Genomic DNA, 18308 nt, shown 5'->3' with positions numbered 1-18308 from the left:
CAGGAGTCAATTAGAACTTCTTGGTTCTGTTTGGGGGGCACAACAGAGGCATGATTTCTTTAAGAGATGGCTTCCTGGTTTGTACTGGCGGCATGAACAGATCTGGTTCTTCCAGGAGGTCTGGCTACCAATACTTAAATGGTGTTTTTGAGCCGCCAGCATCAAGTTTCTTGGTGATGGCATGGACCTAGAAACTCCACAGGTTATGACAATAAATGTGGATCCCACCAGTACCTCTACCGTGAAACTAGACTCTCAGGAAACCAAGGAATGGGGCAGAGCCAGCCACCAAAGCCTCAGCTTTAATCCTAGCCATGCTGTTTAGCAGATTAAAGACTAATGTGGTCAGAAAAAGATAGAGATACACAGTGAAGACAGGTTCAGATGGAAAAAAAATCCTCTAAATGGTTCACAGTGTGCTTAAGATATACATAGGCTTAGCAGAGGAAGAAAAAGGATAAAGTCCTTAAAGAAAGGAAATAGAGGGCTGGAGAGATAGCTCAGTGGTTAAGAGCATTGCCTGCTCTTCCAAAGGTCATGAGTTCAATTCCCGGCAACCACATGGTGGTTCACAACCATCTGTAAAGAGGTCTGGTGCCCTCTTCTGGTCTGCAGACATACACACAGATAGAATAATGTACACATAATAAATAAATAAATAAATATTAAAAAAGAAAGGAAATAGAGTAGCCAGGTATGATAACACACACCTTTAATCTCAGCACTTGGGAGGCAGAGGCAGGTGGATTTCTATGAGTTCAAGTCCAGCCTGGTTTAGAGACTGAGTTCCAGGACAACCAAAGACACACAGAGAAACCCTGTCTCAAAAAATCAAAAATTAAAAATAAAATTAAATAAATAGAGTAAAAAAGCCACATAAATATGGATTATGTATATTATTGAGTTTTCTTTGATTTTTTTTGACTGTGAATGACTAACTACAGAGAGACATTTCATTGTACCTGCTGCTTAGATAAACCAACATGTATATCTCAAAGGTATCTTGACTTTAAAATTTAAAGGACATGCTTATTCCTTGCAGGTCCAGCTGGAGTTGGTGAGCTCCCATTAGCTCAGGTAAACTGTTTCAGTGGATGAACCCTTCATTGTCTTGATCTCTTTGCTCATATTCTCATGCCTTCTACTCTTCAACTGGACCTTGGGAGCTCCATCCAGTGCTCTGATGTGGGTTTCTGCCTCTGTTTCCATCTGTTTGGACAAAGGTTCTATGGTGATACTTAAGGTAATCATCAGTCTGACTACAGGGCAGGGCCAGTTCAGACACCCACTCCTCTATTGCTTAGGGTCTTACTTGGGATCATCCTTCTGGATTCCTGGGCATTTTTCTAGAGCCAGGTTTCTTTCTAATCCCATAATGGCTCCCTCAATCAGGATATCTCATTCCTTGCTCTCATATCTGTCATTCCTCCATTTTGACTATCCCATTCCCTCAAGTTCTCCACAGCCTTCCCCATATCCTCTTCTCTTCCCCTTCTCCCCTTTCTTTCCCCCTGCCCCCATGCTCCCAATTTTGTCAGGTGATCTTGTCTGCTTCCAATTTCTAGGTGGGTTTATATATGTTTTTCTTTGGGTTCACCTGATTACTTAGCTTTTCTAGGATCATGAACTATAGGACTATCAATGTCCTTTGTTTATAGCTAGTATCCACTTATGAGTGAATACATACCATATACATCTTCTTAGGTCTGGGTTACCTCACTCTGGATAATATTTTCTAATTCTATCCATTCGCATGCAAAATTCAAGATGCCATTTTTTTTTTTTTACCACTGAGTTGTACTCTAATGTGTAAATGAGCCATACTTTCTTTATCCATTCTTTAGTTGAGGGGCACCTAGGTTGTTTCTAGGTCCTGGCTATTACAAATAATGCTGCTATGAACACAGTTGAACAAATGCTTTTGTAGTTTGATTGAGCATCTTTTGGGTATATTCTCAAGAGTGGTATTGCTGGATCCTGAGGTACGTTGATTCCCAATTTTCTAGAAACCACCATACTGATTTTCAAAGTGGTTATACAAGTTTGCATTCCTACCAGCAATGGATGAGTTTTACTCCACATCCTCTCCAGCATAGGCTATCATTACTGTTTTTCATCTTAGCCATTCTGACAGGTGTGAGATGGTATCTCAAAGTTGTTTTGATTTGCATTTCCCTGATAGCTAAGGAAGGTGAACATTTCCTTAAGTATCTTTTGGCTATTTGAGATTCTTCTGTTGAGAATTCTCTGTGTAGTTCAGTACCCCATTTTTTATTTGAGTTATTTAGAATTTTACTGTCTAATTTCTTGAGTTCTTTACATATTTTGGAGATCAGTCCTTTGTCTGATGCGGGATTGGTGAAGATCTTTTCCCATTCAGTAGGCTGTTTTTTTGTCTTGTTGACTGTGTCCTTTGCTTTATGGAACCTTCTCAGTTTCAGGAGGTTCCACTTATTTATTGTTGCTCTCAGTGTCTGTGCTACTGGGGATATATTTAGGAAGTAGTCTCCTGTGCCCATGCATTGAAGACTACTTCCCATTTTCTCTACTGTCAGGTTCAGTGTGGTCAGATTTATATTGAAGTCTTTAATCCATTTGGACTTGAGTTTGGTGCATGGGGATAGATATGGATCTATTTTCATTCTTCTATATGTTGACATCCAGTTATGCCAGCACCATTTGTTGAAGATGCTTTCTCTTTTCCATTGCATATTTTTAGTTTCTTAGTAAAATATCAGGTGTTCATAGGTGTGTGGATTAATATCTGGGTCTTTGATTTGATTCCATTGGTCGACTTCTCTGTTTTTATGCCAGTACCACACTGTTTTCATTACTGTAGCTCTGTAATAGAGCTTGATGTCAGGGATGGTGATCCCTCTGGAAGTTCCTTTATTGTACAAGATTGTTTTGGCTATCCTGGTTTTTTTGTTTTTCCATATGTGTAGTAATATGGCAGCGGGGCTGCGTCCCCAGCACCCCGGCTGCCTGCTCGGCTAGCTTATGCCCCGAAATAACAACACACAAACTGTATTCATTTAATCACTGCTTGGCCCATTTCTATCTAGCCTCTTCTAGGCTAATTCTCACATATTAATTTAGCCCATTTCTAATCATCTGTGTAGCACCCCTAGGTGCACTTACCGGGAAGATTCTAGCCTATGTCCATCCTGGGTCGGAGCTTCATTGCTTGCGTCTGCCTGGGAGCTGGGAGCATGGTGTCTCTCTGAGGCATCTGCTCCCAAGAGGAGAGCTGTGGAGTCTGAGCTCACTTCCTCTTCCTCCCAGCTTTCTGTTCTGTTTACTCTACCTACCTATGTTCTAACCAATAAAATGGGCCAAGGCAGTTTCTTTATTAGCCAATGACCTTCCTCCATCACATATGAAGTTGATTATTGTTCTTTTAAGGTCTGTGAAGAATTGTGTTGGGATTTTGATGGGGATTGCATTGAATCTATAGATTGATTTTGGTAGGATTGCTATTTTTACTATGTTGATCCTACCTATCCAAGAGCATGGGAGATCTTTCCATTTTCTGATATCTTCTACAATTTCTTTCTTCAAAGACAAAGTTCTCGTCAAATAGGTCTTTCACTTCCTTGGTTAGTGTTACTTCAAGATATTTTATGTTATTTGTGGCTGTTGTGAAGGGTGATGTTTCTCTGATTTCACTCTCAGCTTCTATATCATTTGTGTATAGGAAGGCTACTGATTATTTTGAGTTGATCTTGTATCCTGCCACATCACTGAAGCTATTTATCATCTGTAGGAGTTCTCTGGTAGAGTTTTTGGGGTTACTTATGTACACTATCATATCATCTGCAAATAATGAAATTTTGACTTCTTCCTTTCCAATTTGAATCGCCTTGATCTCTTTTTGTTGTCTTATTGCTAAAACTTCAAGAACTATGTTGAAGAGCTATGGAGAGAGTGGACAGCCTTGTCTTGTTCCTGATTTCAGTGGAATCTCTTTAAGCTTCGCTCCATTTAATTTGATGTTATCTTGCTGTATATTGATTTTATTATATTTAGATATGATCCTTGTATCCCTGATCTCTCCAAGACCTTTATCATGAAGGGGTATTGAATTTTGTCAAATGCCTTTTCAGCATCTAATGATTTTTCTTTCAGTTTATTTATATGTTGGATTACGTTGATAGATTTTCATATGGTGGACCAGCTTTACATCTCTGGGATGAAGGCTACTTGATCATCATGGATAATTTTTTTTGATGTGTTCTTGGATTTGGTTTGCCAGTATTTTACTGAAAATTTTTGCATCCATGTTCATGAGTGAGATTGGTCTGTAATCCACTTTCTTGGTTGAGTCTTTGTGTCATTTTGGTATCAGGGTAACTGTAGCCTCATAAAAAGAGTTTGGCAATGTCCCTTCTGTTTCTATTATGTGGAACACTTTGAGGAATGTAGGTATTATCTCTTCTTGGAAGCTCTGGTGAATTCTGTACTAAAACCACCTGGCCCTGGGCTTTTTTTGTTTTGAACATTTTTGATGACATCTTCTATTCCCTCACAGCTTTTAGATCTATTTAAATTGCTCACCTGGTCTTGATTTAATTTGGTATATGGTATCCATCTAAAAAATTATCCATTTCTTTTACATTTTCCAATTTTGTGGAGTACAGGCTTTTGTAGTAAGACCTCTCTGAATTTCCTCAATGTCTGTTGTTATGTCCTTTTCATTTCTGATTTTGTTAATTTATATATTCTCTCTCTACCTTTTGATTAGTTTGGATAATGGTTTATCAATCTTGCTGATTTTCTCAAAGAACCAGCTCTTTTTTTTAAAAAAAATTATTTATTTATTATGTATACAATATTCTGTCTGTGTGTATGCCTGCAGGCCAGAAGAGGGCACCAGACCCCATTACAGATGGTTGTGAGCCACCATATGGTTGCTTGTAATTGAACACAGGACTTTTGGAAGAGCAGGCAATGTTCTTAACCTCTGAGCCATCTCTCCAGCCCCAAAGAACCAGCTCTTTATTTCATTGATTCTTTGTATTGTTTCTATTTTGTTGATTTCAGCCCTCAATTTGATTATTTCCTGTCTTCTACTCCTCTTGGCTGAGCTTCTTTTTGTTCTAGAGTTTTCAGGTGTGCTGTTAAAAGTCTCTAATGTGAGCTTTCTCTGTTTTTTTTTCTTTTTTCTCTGTTTTCTTAATGTGAGCACTTAGTGCTATGAACTTCCCTCTAAGCACTGCTTTCATAGTGTCCCATAGGTTTGGAGTGTTATGCCTTCATTTTCATTGAATTCAAGGAAGACTTTAATTTCTTTCTTTATTTCTTCCTGATCCAGGGGTGGTTCAGTAGTTGACTGTTCAATTTCCATGAAATTTGTAGGCTTTCTGAGAGTGTCATTAAATTCTAATTTTAATGTCTCTTAGGTCCCCTGAGTATTGGAGCAAACTGTGTTTCAGAGATCCACCGAGATTGCAGAAAACCTTCCTTCTTCATTAGACAGAAAAGGGGAAAAGATGGGGGATGTTTTTCTGTATATGTGTTGCTTTTCTTGGTTGGTGAATAAAGCTATTTTAGCTAATGGCTTAGCAAAGTAAAGCCAGAAAGGAAATCAGAACAGTGATATACAGAGAGAGTAGGCAGAGACAAGGAGATGCCATGTAGCTGTTGAAGGAGAAAGATGCCAGAACATTACCAGTAAGCCACAGCCTCGTGGCAATACATAGATGAATAGAAATGGTTAATTTAAGATGTAACAGCTAGCTAAGAATATGCTCAAGCCATTGGTCAAACTGTTGTAATTACTACAGTTTCTGTGTGAATATTCAGGTCTGGGCAGCTGGAAAACTAAAGTACAGACTCCTTTACAGGAGTCTCCTGGAGAAAATGGAAAGACCCAATGTAAACAGCAGTTTCTCTCCCACCTTCCAGTTTCCAAATAACCACTTTGAGACTTAATATTAATTACAAACTGTTTGGCTTATTAGCTCAAGGTTATTATTAACATCTTAATTAACCAATTTCCATTAATCTATGTATTTCCATGTGGTTATGGCATTTCTTCACATCTTGCTTTTCTAGTGACTGCTGGAATCTCCCAGATTCCGCCTTCCTTTTCCCTTTATCTTCACTTGGATTTCCTGCCTGGCTCTATTCTGCATGGCTATTGGCCAAATCAGTTTCTTTATTAACAAATGGTAATAAAACATATTTACAGTATACAGAAAGGCATCCCACATCAACCTAATTTTTACAGCATTTCCCTAGGAGGTAGGTGATCTAATATACATATGATCTAGCTACCAACCATATCGCTCAAGGGCTCTGGGAGATTGATTGACACTTACACAGGGACTTTCTCTTCTCCTTTCATTCTTGTTGTCTGTTGGGGATTCGGGCAGTAGGAGGGGCTGAATTGTTCTTCCTGTGGAGGCCTGGATATGACTTTATTCTTCCTGCAGGTGTAAGAGAGAGAGAGAGTCCACCAATTCTCCAGGCTGTGAGATCCCAACTCAAAGGGACAAGCATGACAATAATTGCACATATATTTTCTTCCAGTGATGGAGAGGACATTATCCCAATTGCAGTCTATGGAGGAGTGGCACTGCTTTGATCCTACAGTACAGGGTAGATGATCCCGAGAGAGCTGGCTTTTTATGCTCAAAAATGGTACACATTGCTATTGAGTGTGTTTCTTCGTCCTTGTTCTTGAAGTAAAGACAAGTTCCATGCTCTCCACCTGCAATGCAAGCTCTGGTGAAAATAAGGTGGCAAATCCTGACACTTGGGATCTGTACCATCCCTGGCCTTTCCTAAACCACAATATCCATTTAGTGTTCATTATGTCAACTCCAATTTGCAAGGCTCAAACTTACAAGGGATAAAGCTATAAACCCTAATCTTATAAAGGATACTAACTTGTTGTAAATTGATAAAGATAATTAAGACCTGCAAGTTAATGCTCAGTTATCTTATAAAAAGTCTAATTCTTTAATATATCCAGAACTATGCTCACAGTTATGCTAAGTACAAATGTATTTCATTTACAGAGACAAGCTCTAGTTACCTTTCTCTATATGTTTTCAAGGGTAAGCTGAAAGCAAGTAACTAAAAACAAGTAAAGTTTATTTAACTCAGGTATACTTAATAGATGATGGCCTTTAAACTCTTCAGAGTTCTGTTGAATGTGGTATGTAAAGTTTATAATAAATAACCTTCCCATAATAGACATACCAGGTCCTAGTGGTGATCTTAAGGTCTCCGAAGGAGATAATGGGGCACATATGACTTTATCTGAATTTTAGTAATGCTGTGTTTTGTCTTTCACTAGTACACTGCTCAAACTGTGGACACTGTTGGATTGACTTCTCTATTCTGCCTTGTCAAAATCAGGTCAGTTTTCTCAAATTTCTTCTCCACAGGAAAATCTCTCAGACCTTCTGGATCTGGCAGCTGAAGGCCAATGCTGTCCCATGTGGCAGCCAAAGATTTCTGCCTCCAGTGAAGCCATTAAGACCACAGGAGCCTAGCATAACTTTGCAGGTAACACCTTATCTATGTCATTTTAATTGATAATAAACCATTTGATTATACTTCCTGCTATAATTTGTCCTTCTCAGATCTCTGGTGATATTGATGACTAACTGTTTTATGTTAACAACAAGATAACCAGCTCCTCTTCCAAGGCTTCAGCTGCCAAGTCAGTTCATTTCATATGGAAAAATAAGGCCTTTCCTTTCCTAGAGCTACTAGGTTTCTCTTGCTGAGGAAATCAGACAGAGACACAGTTTACCTTACTGGCAGACTTCATACTCGAGGAAATAACAGATTTCAATGTAAGTTCTTACTATTCCTTTACTTAAAGCTGTAAAAGCTGATTAGATTGGAAAAATGTTTAAAGTTATGAGGGTCTATGAAAATAAATGGAAGTTATAAATGTCTAACAAAGAGATTTCAGGTATGTAAAAATTGAAAAATGTTTCAGATTTCTTTCCCTCTCTGTGCTATTATTAGATTAAGACTTCTAAATTCACAGTTCCGATGTTAATCAATGAAGTTCTGAGAATCTACTAGTCTAGCCCTGGTAAAGCACAGAGAAATCAGAGCTAAAAGATTCTGAAGTATGAAAGTAGAGACTTTTAGTGTAGTGGTATTTCACTTGTATGTTAATGAATAAAGTTTGCCTGGGTGTTGGAAAAGTAAAACAGCCACACTGATCAGTCTTACAGACCAGCCGGCAATGACATACACCTTTAATCCCAATGGACACACCAGTTCGCCATAGATATCAGGCAATAGTGGCAGATTGCCTGAATCCCAGAACTAGAGAGAATTATAAAATGGGAGGAGACAGCTCTCAGACACAATCTCATTCCGAGATTCCTGGAGGCAGGATGGCCATTTTTGAACTGAGGTTGAAGTAAGAGTCAGTGGCTGGCTGTTTTGCTTTCCAGGTCTTCAGGTTGAACCCCAATTTCTCTCTCTGAGTTTTTATTAATTGTGTTTTATTTTGGCACCTGACTTTTGAGGCATAAATTTACTAAAAAACCATTTGCCTAAGGCTTTTTAGCCACCAGCCCAGGCCAGAGTTGAGATTGGAATTCCAGCTCCAGGAGCTGGACACAAACCTAGCCACCTGGGTTTGGAGAAAAACTAGTGCTCCCAGCTCCCATCCGCCCTGGGCTTAGCTTCCATGTAAAGATGGAAAATACACAGAGAATCTGGATACTGTATGTTATTGTGTTGTCTTTGAATTGTTTGACAGCTGAGAAAGGAGCAATAGCTGCTAAAAAACATTTGATTATAAATGTTGCTGGATTAATCCAATTTATCTATTTTGAAAATGCCTTAACTTCAAAATTTAAATCAAAAGATATGTTACTTTGGAGAAGAGGTTTTGCTTTTGTTTCCACAGGAAATGAGAGTTTGTTGATTCATTCTTGGTTTAAAAAAATGAGATTTGATCGGCTGTGGACTAATTCTTGGTTTAGAAAAATAAGGTTTGATTAAAGAAGACCACCTGAACAATCGCCAGTGGGATAGCCCAGATGATTCAACATTTCAGAGAACCTCTGTTGCCATTTTCTCTGAGTTCTATATCCAGAACAACCTCAAGACTGCTGGCTGAGATGATCCAGCCTCACTGAATACTCCAGTAAGGACTTGATCATAATCCTAAATTTTCTTTGGGGCCCCATAAGATTATCAGTGCACCCCATCAGCAGGAAGTAGCCCAGAAAACTATGCCCACATTCCCCAAAAACGGATTATGGATGTTTGTCTTTATTTAATGTGTTGGCTACAAGTTGTTATGGATAATAGTCAGAAAAAAAGCTAAACAAAGGAAATTAGATTTAAGGTTTTTTGTTTTAAAAAGAGAAAAAGAGGGCTATAGATATGATAGGATAAAAGGGTAGATTATTGAATCTACTCTGAAAAGAAAAAGGGAGAATAGATATGATAAGATTAAAAAGGTAGATTATTGAACCTACTTTTAAAAAGCAAATATTTATTTTAAATATTTTACATTGGATTGGACTTTTATATATTGTATACAAATTTTGAGATTAATTTTGTTAAAAAATGCTGTACATACATTTCTAATATTATTCAAGGTATTGTACCTATACAACTCATTTAACAATATAATGTAAATTTCTAGTTCTTGAAAACTATTATTACCAATTGTTCAGAATAATAAGGAACCATATAGTAGTTAATCACCTAGTATAAGCAAACTTGTAGTCACATTTGGTATGTTTTCAAGGTCAAACAAAGATATATTTTAGATAGGTCATCTTCAAACACTTCAGGAATCTACAGAATATGGCATTTAAGATGTTTAATAACCTAGGTTCTTCTTTTTTTTTTTATGACAGCGAAGATATATCTGCTCCTGGCAGCACCAATCTACTTCAGAGAAGATAATGGACATCAAAGAAACTCCACATGGAGTTTACTTTCTTTGTGGCAAAAGTAAGTCCCTGTGCAAGAAAATGCCCCTACCTCGACTGCTGACAGTATGCTGTCCTAATTAGACAAGCAGGACACAAAATATCCTGCTTCACAGAAAAGTCTGTCAGATATGCTAGGCCTGTAGGCTGAAGATGGATGCCTCATCGTTGCAGAGGAACATTGGGTAACTGTCCAGGAAGCCAGCTGTTTCTGTCATTACTCACATTTTTTGGAAGTCACTTGCTTGCACTTCCTGCTTATTCAGTTAATATTATTTTCTTCTTGGGTCTCTGAGGAAGTTGAAGATTAGATAGTTATAGTTATAGTTTACCAGGCACAGAAAGCAAGTTATAATAGGAAGTAAATTAAGTACAAGACTTTGGATTTAATAGGATAGATATGGAGTACTTTATCTGAATTTGTCAAATGCACATGGACTAGACATTGTTGATATATTTATTGCCTGTATGTAGTGCATATAGTTATTGTATTTATTGTATATAGTTTTTCTCATATTAGTTATAAACAAAAAGGGGAAATGTAGTGGCATTTCACTTGTATTTTAATATTTAAAAATAATAAAAATAAATAAAACTTGCCTGGGGATCAGAGAACTAAACAAGCCACACTGACCAGCTAGCAATGACATATACCTTTAATTCTGGCAGCCACAATGACACGCACTTTTAATCCCGGTGGACACACTAGTTTGCCATAGAAACCAGGCAGTAGTGGTGCCTTTAATACCAGAAGTAGAGAAGATTATAAAATGGGAGGAGACAGCTCTCAGGTTCGGTATCATTCTGAGATTCCTGGAGGCAGGATCACTGTAGTGAGCCGGACAGGATCGCCATTACAAGATGGCGCCGACACTGTCTTGTTGGAAATAAACAACTCCATATTTGGCTATGCCTTTGAGAGCTGCGTGTCCCCCGCTTCCCGCATGCGTGGTGGATGAGGATCCTTGAGCCTATCCCGATGCGGTCTGGTGTCAGCTGTTGGTGGCAGCCAATCACAGGGCGACCCGTGTGCCAATTCCCTATTTAAGCAGCTGCCTCAGTGCCCTAGGCCCCTCTTGCTTTTCCCCTCTCGCTTTTCCCCCCTTCGCTTCATGCTCTCTCCCCTTCGCTTCCTGCCCCTCGTTTCCTGCCCCCTCTCGTTTCCTGCTCCCCATCAATCAAGGGTACTCCAGTAAAGCGTGTTCTGAGTAGAATCCTGGTGTGGTGGTTGTTCTTTCTCGCCGGTCGAGAGGTTTGCCACAGATCACCATTTTCAGATTGAGGTTGAGGTAAGTGTCAGTGGCTGGCTGCTTTGTTTTTTGGCTCTTCAGGCTGAACCCCAATTTCAGTCTCTGAGTTTTTATTAATAGTGCTTCATTTTTTGTAGAGCATAGAAAGTTTAGGTACGAGAGAGTTTGTGCAAGGGCAGAAGTTGTACCACTGAGAAAATTGGAAAATCAAGTGTGCCAACTTTTGGCCATTGACTGGACTGTTTGGAGGCCCAGCTATTTTCACTAAGACAGTGAGGCTTTGAGTCTGAGGAGAAAGAGTTGCAAAACAAACTCCCCTGGAGGAAGGGTTTCTATACACTCCAAGAGGGAGCTGAGAGACAGAGAACAGTGTAGCTGTAAGGGACAAGGGTTGAAAATAGGATCTCCACCCAAGGGAGGATTCTCATATTGTAGGAGTCCAGAAAGATTTAAGAAAACTGTGGGACTGCAGCTCCTGTGGGAGGCAAGGAAGTTCCAGGAAGGAATGAGAACAAGGAGAGCAAAGGAGGTAAGTGTTGTGGTAACAAGAGTTTCAATGCAGGGCATCGCCAAGTGGACTGAGAAACTCATGAGAGAGAAACGTCTCAAGTGACGCAGAAGAGATACCCCCTTCCACGTGATAGAGACTTGGTAGGGCAAGAGGAGTGTCCTGGCACAGGAGAGTGACTTTTGTAGTGATAGTAGACAAGGCTGGAAGCTCCAGGGTGACACTTATCCAGCAGAGGAGGATTGGAGAAAGCAGCTGTAAAGTAGACTTGAAGAAGCTTTGGGGGAAAGTGAGGGTGCTAATGAAGGGAGACGGGTCAGTGTCTTAGCTGGTTTCTCATGTGGCATAGCCCCAGAGAGCATAGAGGACTTGAGACGAACACGTGGTAGGTGCTCCAGAGGGCAGAGAATAGACTCCAGGAGCCAGAGAGAGGATCCTTCCCCATTGGTTGAGGATAGGTGAACAGTTAGAGCAGGTGGATGGCAGGAACAACTGAAGTGGATGGAAGGAACAACTGAAGTGGATGGAACAACTGAAGTGGGCTCTAGAGTTTGGAGCCAAATATGGTGGGTGGCAGAAGCCAGACAAAATGATTCATACATACCTGTCTTAGTGTTTCTTTTGGTGGGAAGAGACACCATAACCATGTTTTATAAAAGAAAACATTTAATTGTGTGGCTTACACTTCAGAGGTCCAGTCCATTATCATCATGGTGGAACATGGTGGCTTACAGGCAGACATGGTGCTGGAGAAGGAGCTGAGTTTTATATCTTGATAGTGACACTTCCTTGGGGAGCCATTTTCTTTCAATCCACCATAATACCTTAGGGGAATTATACCAGCAGCTTTGTTCAGAGAGGCTGAGTCCCTTGAAAGGGAGTTCATTTATGCTACTCCTGTGGTTTGGGCATCAGATGAATGAAAAAATGAGGGCAGGACTGCTCCAAGGTATGGCAGAGGAGAAGGGTTTACCGTAGATGTGAGGGAGAGGGCAGCTGGAGGCACCTGGAAAGAGTTCAGACTGAACCAGGCCATGAGAGGAGAGAGGGGGAGAGCAAAAGAGAAGAGAGGGGGGCAAAGAGAACACTTGGGAACCAAGAGACCGAGATGGCTGAGTTGTGTAGGTATCAAAAGCTGGGGGAAGGGAAGTGGAAGCCAAGCCCCTGCAAGGAAGAGGTTTAGAGGGAGGGGTTTAGGGTGTGGGAGGAGCCACATGTACTGAGGGAGATTTGTTCTAGGTTTCTTTGAGACCTAACACCTTGCCCCTGCTCACCCTCCTACCATCTGAGCATATATATACAGTGGGAATTCATAGGCATTGGACCTGATGCAGGTCAGGTAGCAAAGGCCAAGAACTTTTCCGTACTTCCTTTGTTTGTATTAACTTAGCTTCAAAATCTTTTCGTTAATGACATTAGCCAAGATGACTATTGAACAGATCAGGAAAGTGACAAACACCTAACTTGTGAGTTTGGAAGATGCATATTCTGTAAAGGACTGCATGTTGTATAACAGGTTAGCGCTCATTTGTTTTCCCAGCGTTTGTAGATCAATGTCTACAGGTGATCATGGGGCAACGCACAAAGTTTCTCACAAAGTAAATCTTTAACAGATTCATTACAGAAAGCAACTTAGCAGAATGTTTCTCTTAGTGACTTTAGAGGAAGCAGTTAACACCTAACTCATTAGGGGATAGCTGCCCTATACCCCAATGCAAAACGGAAGAGGGGTATACTAGAAGAAGAGGTCAGGTTCTATTCTATAGTGAAACAAAACTTGTTAGAACCTTTGGATTCACCTTGAACATAGTCATTTGTCTTCGATGGCCTTTCAGGATCTCTTGGATCAAGTTGGCAGCCTGGGGAGATTCCAGATCCTTCAGATGATTTTCATTTTGATCAGCAATATCATAGTGGCTCCCCATTCTCTACTGGAGAACTTCACGGCAGCTATACCCAGTCATCGATGCTGGGTCCCTATCCTGGACAATGACACTGTCTCTGATAATGAAAGTGGGATCCTGAGCAAAGAAGACCTCCTAAGGGTCTCCATTCCCCTGGACTCCAACCTGAGGCCAGACAAGTGTCATCGTTTTGTGCGACCACAGTGGCATCTCCTTCATTTGAATGGCACTGTCTCCAATGTGACAGAGACAGACATAGAGCCCTGTGTGGATGGCTGGGTGTATGACCAAAGCACCTCCCTCACCATTGTGACTGAGGTAAGTGACTTCATTTCCTGTCATAAGTTCATGATGCATGCATGTTTAGTAATAGTATGAATAGTGCACATGTTTTGAGCTTAGATTTCATCTTTTAGCCAATATGTGAAATACATATTCAATAATTCTAATAACTTCAAAAAATGAGAAAGACTTATTCTCCTGGTTATTTCCCTAGACGGGATGACTACAGTTTAAGGAATAATTCTTATGTGCCAAATCAGTTTAAGCAAATAATTCATGTGTTCTTTTATAGATCTTACAAGTCAGTATTTATTTTTCAGGTTTGATTTCAAATAAGAAATATTTAGGAGGTTGAACAAAACCATAATGGACTGTCTGGGAGTATGGCTCACTGGTAAAATGCTTGTGTGGCATCTATGAGCCCAAGTTTCAATCCCTAGCACCCTAAATACTAAATACTCTAAATAATCTCAATACTTTACCTTCTGTGATAGGGTAGAATGGGGGCTACGCACAAGGCTTGTGTTCCAACTTTGGTACTGTCAATATATCTATATCTAATGCATATCTGTATCTATATCATCTCTGTCCATCTGTTATCCATCCATCCATCTATCCATCCATCCATCCATCCATCTATCCATTTTTCTATCTAATAGTCAGTGCCCAAGCTCTGCTCTCAGAGTGAGGAGAGGCTGTGCTTAGGTATAGGATCCAGTACATTTTAAAGGCTCATCGCACTATATGACCAAGCTTGAGAATTTCTTAGCATGGGTTACAAGTCAGTAGTACAACCAAGTCCTAGTTACTAGAAGATTCCTGGAGCCAGGTGTGTTTGAGAGCAGGATTGTAGAATTCAGGTGGTATTGAAAAGGGAAAGGAGTTTAGGGGGTGCTAGAATGAGACTTGAGGCTCATACTGAAGCATTTTGATATAGTCAGAGTGACAGGTTATAAATCTTACTTTGCTGGTTTCCATATTTTTCAGTGGAACCTGGTTTGTGAATCTCAGTCAATGGACTCGGTAGCTAAATTTTCATTCTTGAGTGGTACGTTATTAGGAAATATCCTATGTGGCCACCTAACAGACAGGTGAGTGTCTCTGGTTTATGGCTTTCTCTGTGTATGAGTATTTTAGTCACCTGTGAGTCATTCATGCATTATGAAGTAGCTATTGCAAATTAAATTCTCCTAGCTGTACCCTTTATCCTAGAGAACCACAAACACAAATGGAAATTTCAGTCAGTGTGATGAGTACTGTTTGAATAGAAGTCTATGTGTTGTGTGGATACAGGAATAGCCTCTCCGTGAGATATGGAGATGTTTCAGGATGAGGGGTGGGGAGAAAGTGTCACAGCATGGTTGAGAGGTATGAGAAAGGGTCAACTATGGGAACGAGGCAAAGATGTTCAACACATTGTTTTTGTCCTATTTGAATATTCAGATATGGAAAACAGCATTGACACTCTTGCCAGGAAACTGTGCTTTCTCCTTCCTGGACAGTGCATTGAACATCGTGGTTCACAGAGAAGGGATATTATCTCTTCATTTGTCAAACACAGTGGTGGAATGTCCTTTGATGCCTGCAGTGCCATTGGTGTGTTGGAAAGCTATGTCACTTCTGTTTTGCTTCTGCCAAAGATTATTTCTAAAGGTCACACTTTCAGACATATGAAATAAGTCATCTAATGACAACTGTCATCACGGTTTATGGCATGACTTAGATCTGGTGCCTGAAAAACACTTCTTTTTAAACAGATGACAACTTCCGCCAAGCTTGTTGCTGCTTTTTTTCCGTAGCAGAAGTGTCACACACTGGGCCCTCAGTAGGGAAGGCACGTAGCTCCCTTGTGCCTCTTTTATTTTAACTTTAAACGTTAGCATCACTGTGTTACACATAATATGTGTGTGTAAGCATGCATGCCACGACTTGCAATGTGGAGATGAGAGGACAACTTTCTGGAGTCAGTTTTCTCCTTCCATCTTTGCATGGTATCTGGAGAGCATACTGAGGTTCCAGGCATGGGCTGCTAGTGTCTTAGCCACCAAACCCTCTCACTGGCTCTGCACCTCTTTTATGAGGTCACCAATTCCATTCATGAGGGCCCTATTCTCTTATTTTTTTTTTAAAAGAGTCTCTTTTAATTGTTCTTTGGCAAGTTCACAGTTGTCAGCATTCTATCTTTATAGCCACCTCCACAAATCCTTCTCTCCCTTCATGTAATCTTAAAAGGAGTCATCATAGTGTTGGATACTGTTAAAATATTGTTAATTTTTATATATGTGGGTGTTTTGCCTGTATGTATGTCTGTGCTCTATGTGTGTGCCTGGTGCCATTGGAGGCCAGAAGATGGTGTCAGATGCCATCCAACTGGAGTTATATATGGTTGTAAGCTGCCATGTGGGTGTTGGGGATATAACCTGAGTCCTCTGGAAGAACAGCTAATGCTCTTACCCACGAGTCATCTACTCGGTTTCACATGATATTTCAAACAACGTGTGTCCGTGTGATTCTTATCATCTCTCTCCCCCCCTCAATCTCTATCCCCCCGTTGCTGCTCCCTAGATTCTTTTCCTTTTCCTGTTCCATTGTCTTTTTCCTACTCTCATACTTCCCCATCAGCAAGTATTTGACCTCTTTTTCTGTTTTTTTCCCCCCAAGGTTTTCCCCACATTTACCCATGTAGTAATATGAGTGGCGAGGCTGAGTCCCCAGCACCCCAGCAGCCTGCTAGCTTATGCCTCGAAATAATTACATGGACACTGTATTCTTTTAAACACTGCTTGGCCCATTATATCTAGCCTCTTCTCTGCTAACTCTTGCACCTGGACTAGCCTATTTCTAATAATGTGTGTAGCACTGAGGTGCACTTACTGGGAAGATTCTAGCCTACGTCCATCCTGGGTCGGAGCTTCATCGCATGTGCCTCAGAGAGCAGAGCTATCGCATCTGTCCAGGAGAGGGGAGCATGGCGTCTCTGAGCTCACTTCCTCTTCCTCCCAGCATTCTGTTCTGTTTACTCCACCCACCTATGTTCTAACCAATAAAATGGGCCAAGGCAGTTTCTTTATTAGCCAATGACCTTCCTCCATCATACCCACGTGTTTACATATATGCATTATAGGCTATGATCCTTATATATGGGAGAAGGTGCAGTTTGTTCTTTCTGGGATTGGGTGACCTCACTTAGTATTATACTTTTTAAATCCACCCTTTTCCTGCAAATCTCATGGTTTCTTTACAGCTGAAGAATAGCCACTCTGTGCAGGTATCAGCTGAAGAGTACCCATTGTGTGCAGGTATCAGCTGAAGAGTACCCGTTGTGTGCAGGTATCAGCTGAAGAGTACCCACTGTGTGCAGGTATCAGCTGAAGAGTACCCATTGTGTGCAGGTATCAGCTGAAGAGTACCCACTGTGTGCAGGTATCAGCTGAAGAGTACCCACTGTGTGCAGGTATCAGCTGAAGAGTACCCACTGTGTGCAGGTATCAGCTAAAGAGTACCCACTGTGTGCAGGTATCAGCTGAAGAGTACCCACTGTGTGCAGGTATCAGCTGAAGAGTACCCACTGTGTGCAGGTATCAGCTGAAGAGTACCCACTGTGTGCAGGTATCAGCTGAAGAGTACCCACTGTGTGCAGGTATCAGCTGAAGAGTACCCACTGTGTGCAGGTATCGCATTTCACTATTGATTCATCTGTTGATGGACAACTAGGCTGCTTCTCTGTCCTTGCTATCACAAACACTGCAACAATAAAATGAAGAGCAGTGTCTCTTTGGCACAGTATGGAGTCCTTTGGGCATATGCCAGGAGTTATATGATTGGGTCGTAGGGTACTTTTAATGTTTTGAAGAAACTTGCCACCAATTTTCATATTGGTGGTATCAATGTGTACTCTTACCAGCAGTGAATAGATGTTCCTCTCTCCCCACATCATCTTCAACACTTGTTTTCAGTTTTCCTGATGATAGCCACTCTGCCTAGGGCATCCTTGCTCACGGTGAACAAAATCTGAATGGCCCCTCTTAGTACTCTCAGACCAGATAGTAATTTTCCAAGTAGGAGTGCTGGAGGCACAGAATTCTGGAGCAGGTTTGTAAGCTGCTCTTCATGGAACAGGGCTGTGTAATGTCAAACAAGTAATTTTGGTTAGAAGCAATATTCACTCATACGTCCCAAGTCTTGTGGTATAGTCCTTGCTTTTTTTGTTAATTACTGAGAGTAATATTAAAAATCTTTCACTCCACTGACATATTTTTTTCCTTTAACTTTGTGTTGTGTCTTTGAAAATACTATTTACATAAATGTAAATTTGAGATTCAGCATTATAATTTGTACTTTTTAAAATTGATTTTTATTTATTTATTTTTTTCCATTCAAAAATTTACACTTCCTTTCCTCCTCCCATTCCCCTCGCACTCCCCCACTTTCCCTC

The 18308-nt window shown here is 40.5% G+C and overlaps 1 protein-coding gene across 4 annotated transcripts in view; it reads left to right on the top strand.

Annotated features, from left to right (window-relative positions):
- Nucleotides 1–8988: 8988 nt before the first annotated feature.
- LOC142851068 (solute carrier family 22 member 19-like) overlaps nt 8989–18308 on the top strand; it is a 47049-nt gene continuing 37729 nt past the window's right edge. For 2 of the 4 annotated variants that reach the window (XM_075974970.1, XM_075974968.1), the window contains exons 1-2: nt 13362–13909; nt 14861–14964. In XM_075974970.1, coding sequence (XP_075831085.1) covers nt 13511–13909; nt 14861–14964 — 503 coding nt within the window. In that variant the 5' untranslated portion in view covers nt 13362–13510. Of the gene's footprint in view, nt 9131–9854; nt 9952–13361; nt 13910–14860; nt 14965–18308 lie in introns of those variants that run through there. The other 2 variants (XM_075974967.1, XM_075974969.1) reach the window with 2 other exon arrangements.

The sequence above is a fragment of the Microtus pennsylvanicus genome, chromosome 5, assembly GCF_037038515.1.
Source record: "Microtus pennsylvanicus isolate mMicPen1 chromosome 5, mMicPen1.hap1, whole genome shotgun sequence".
Lineage (NCBI taxonomy): Eukaryota > Metazoa > Chordata > Mammalia > Rodentia > Cricetidae > Microtus > Microtus pennsylvanicus.
Note: the sequence above shows the minus strand (reverse complement) of the source record. Positions and strands in the feature narration are given on the sequence as shown.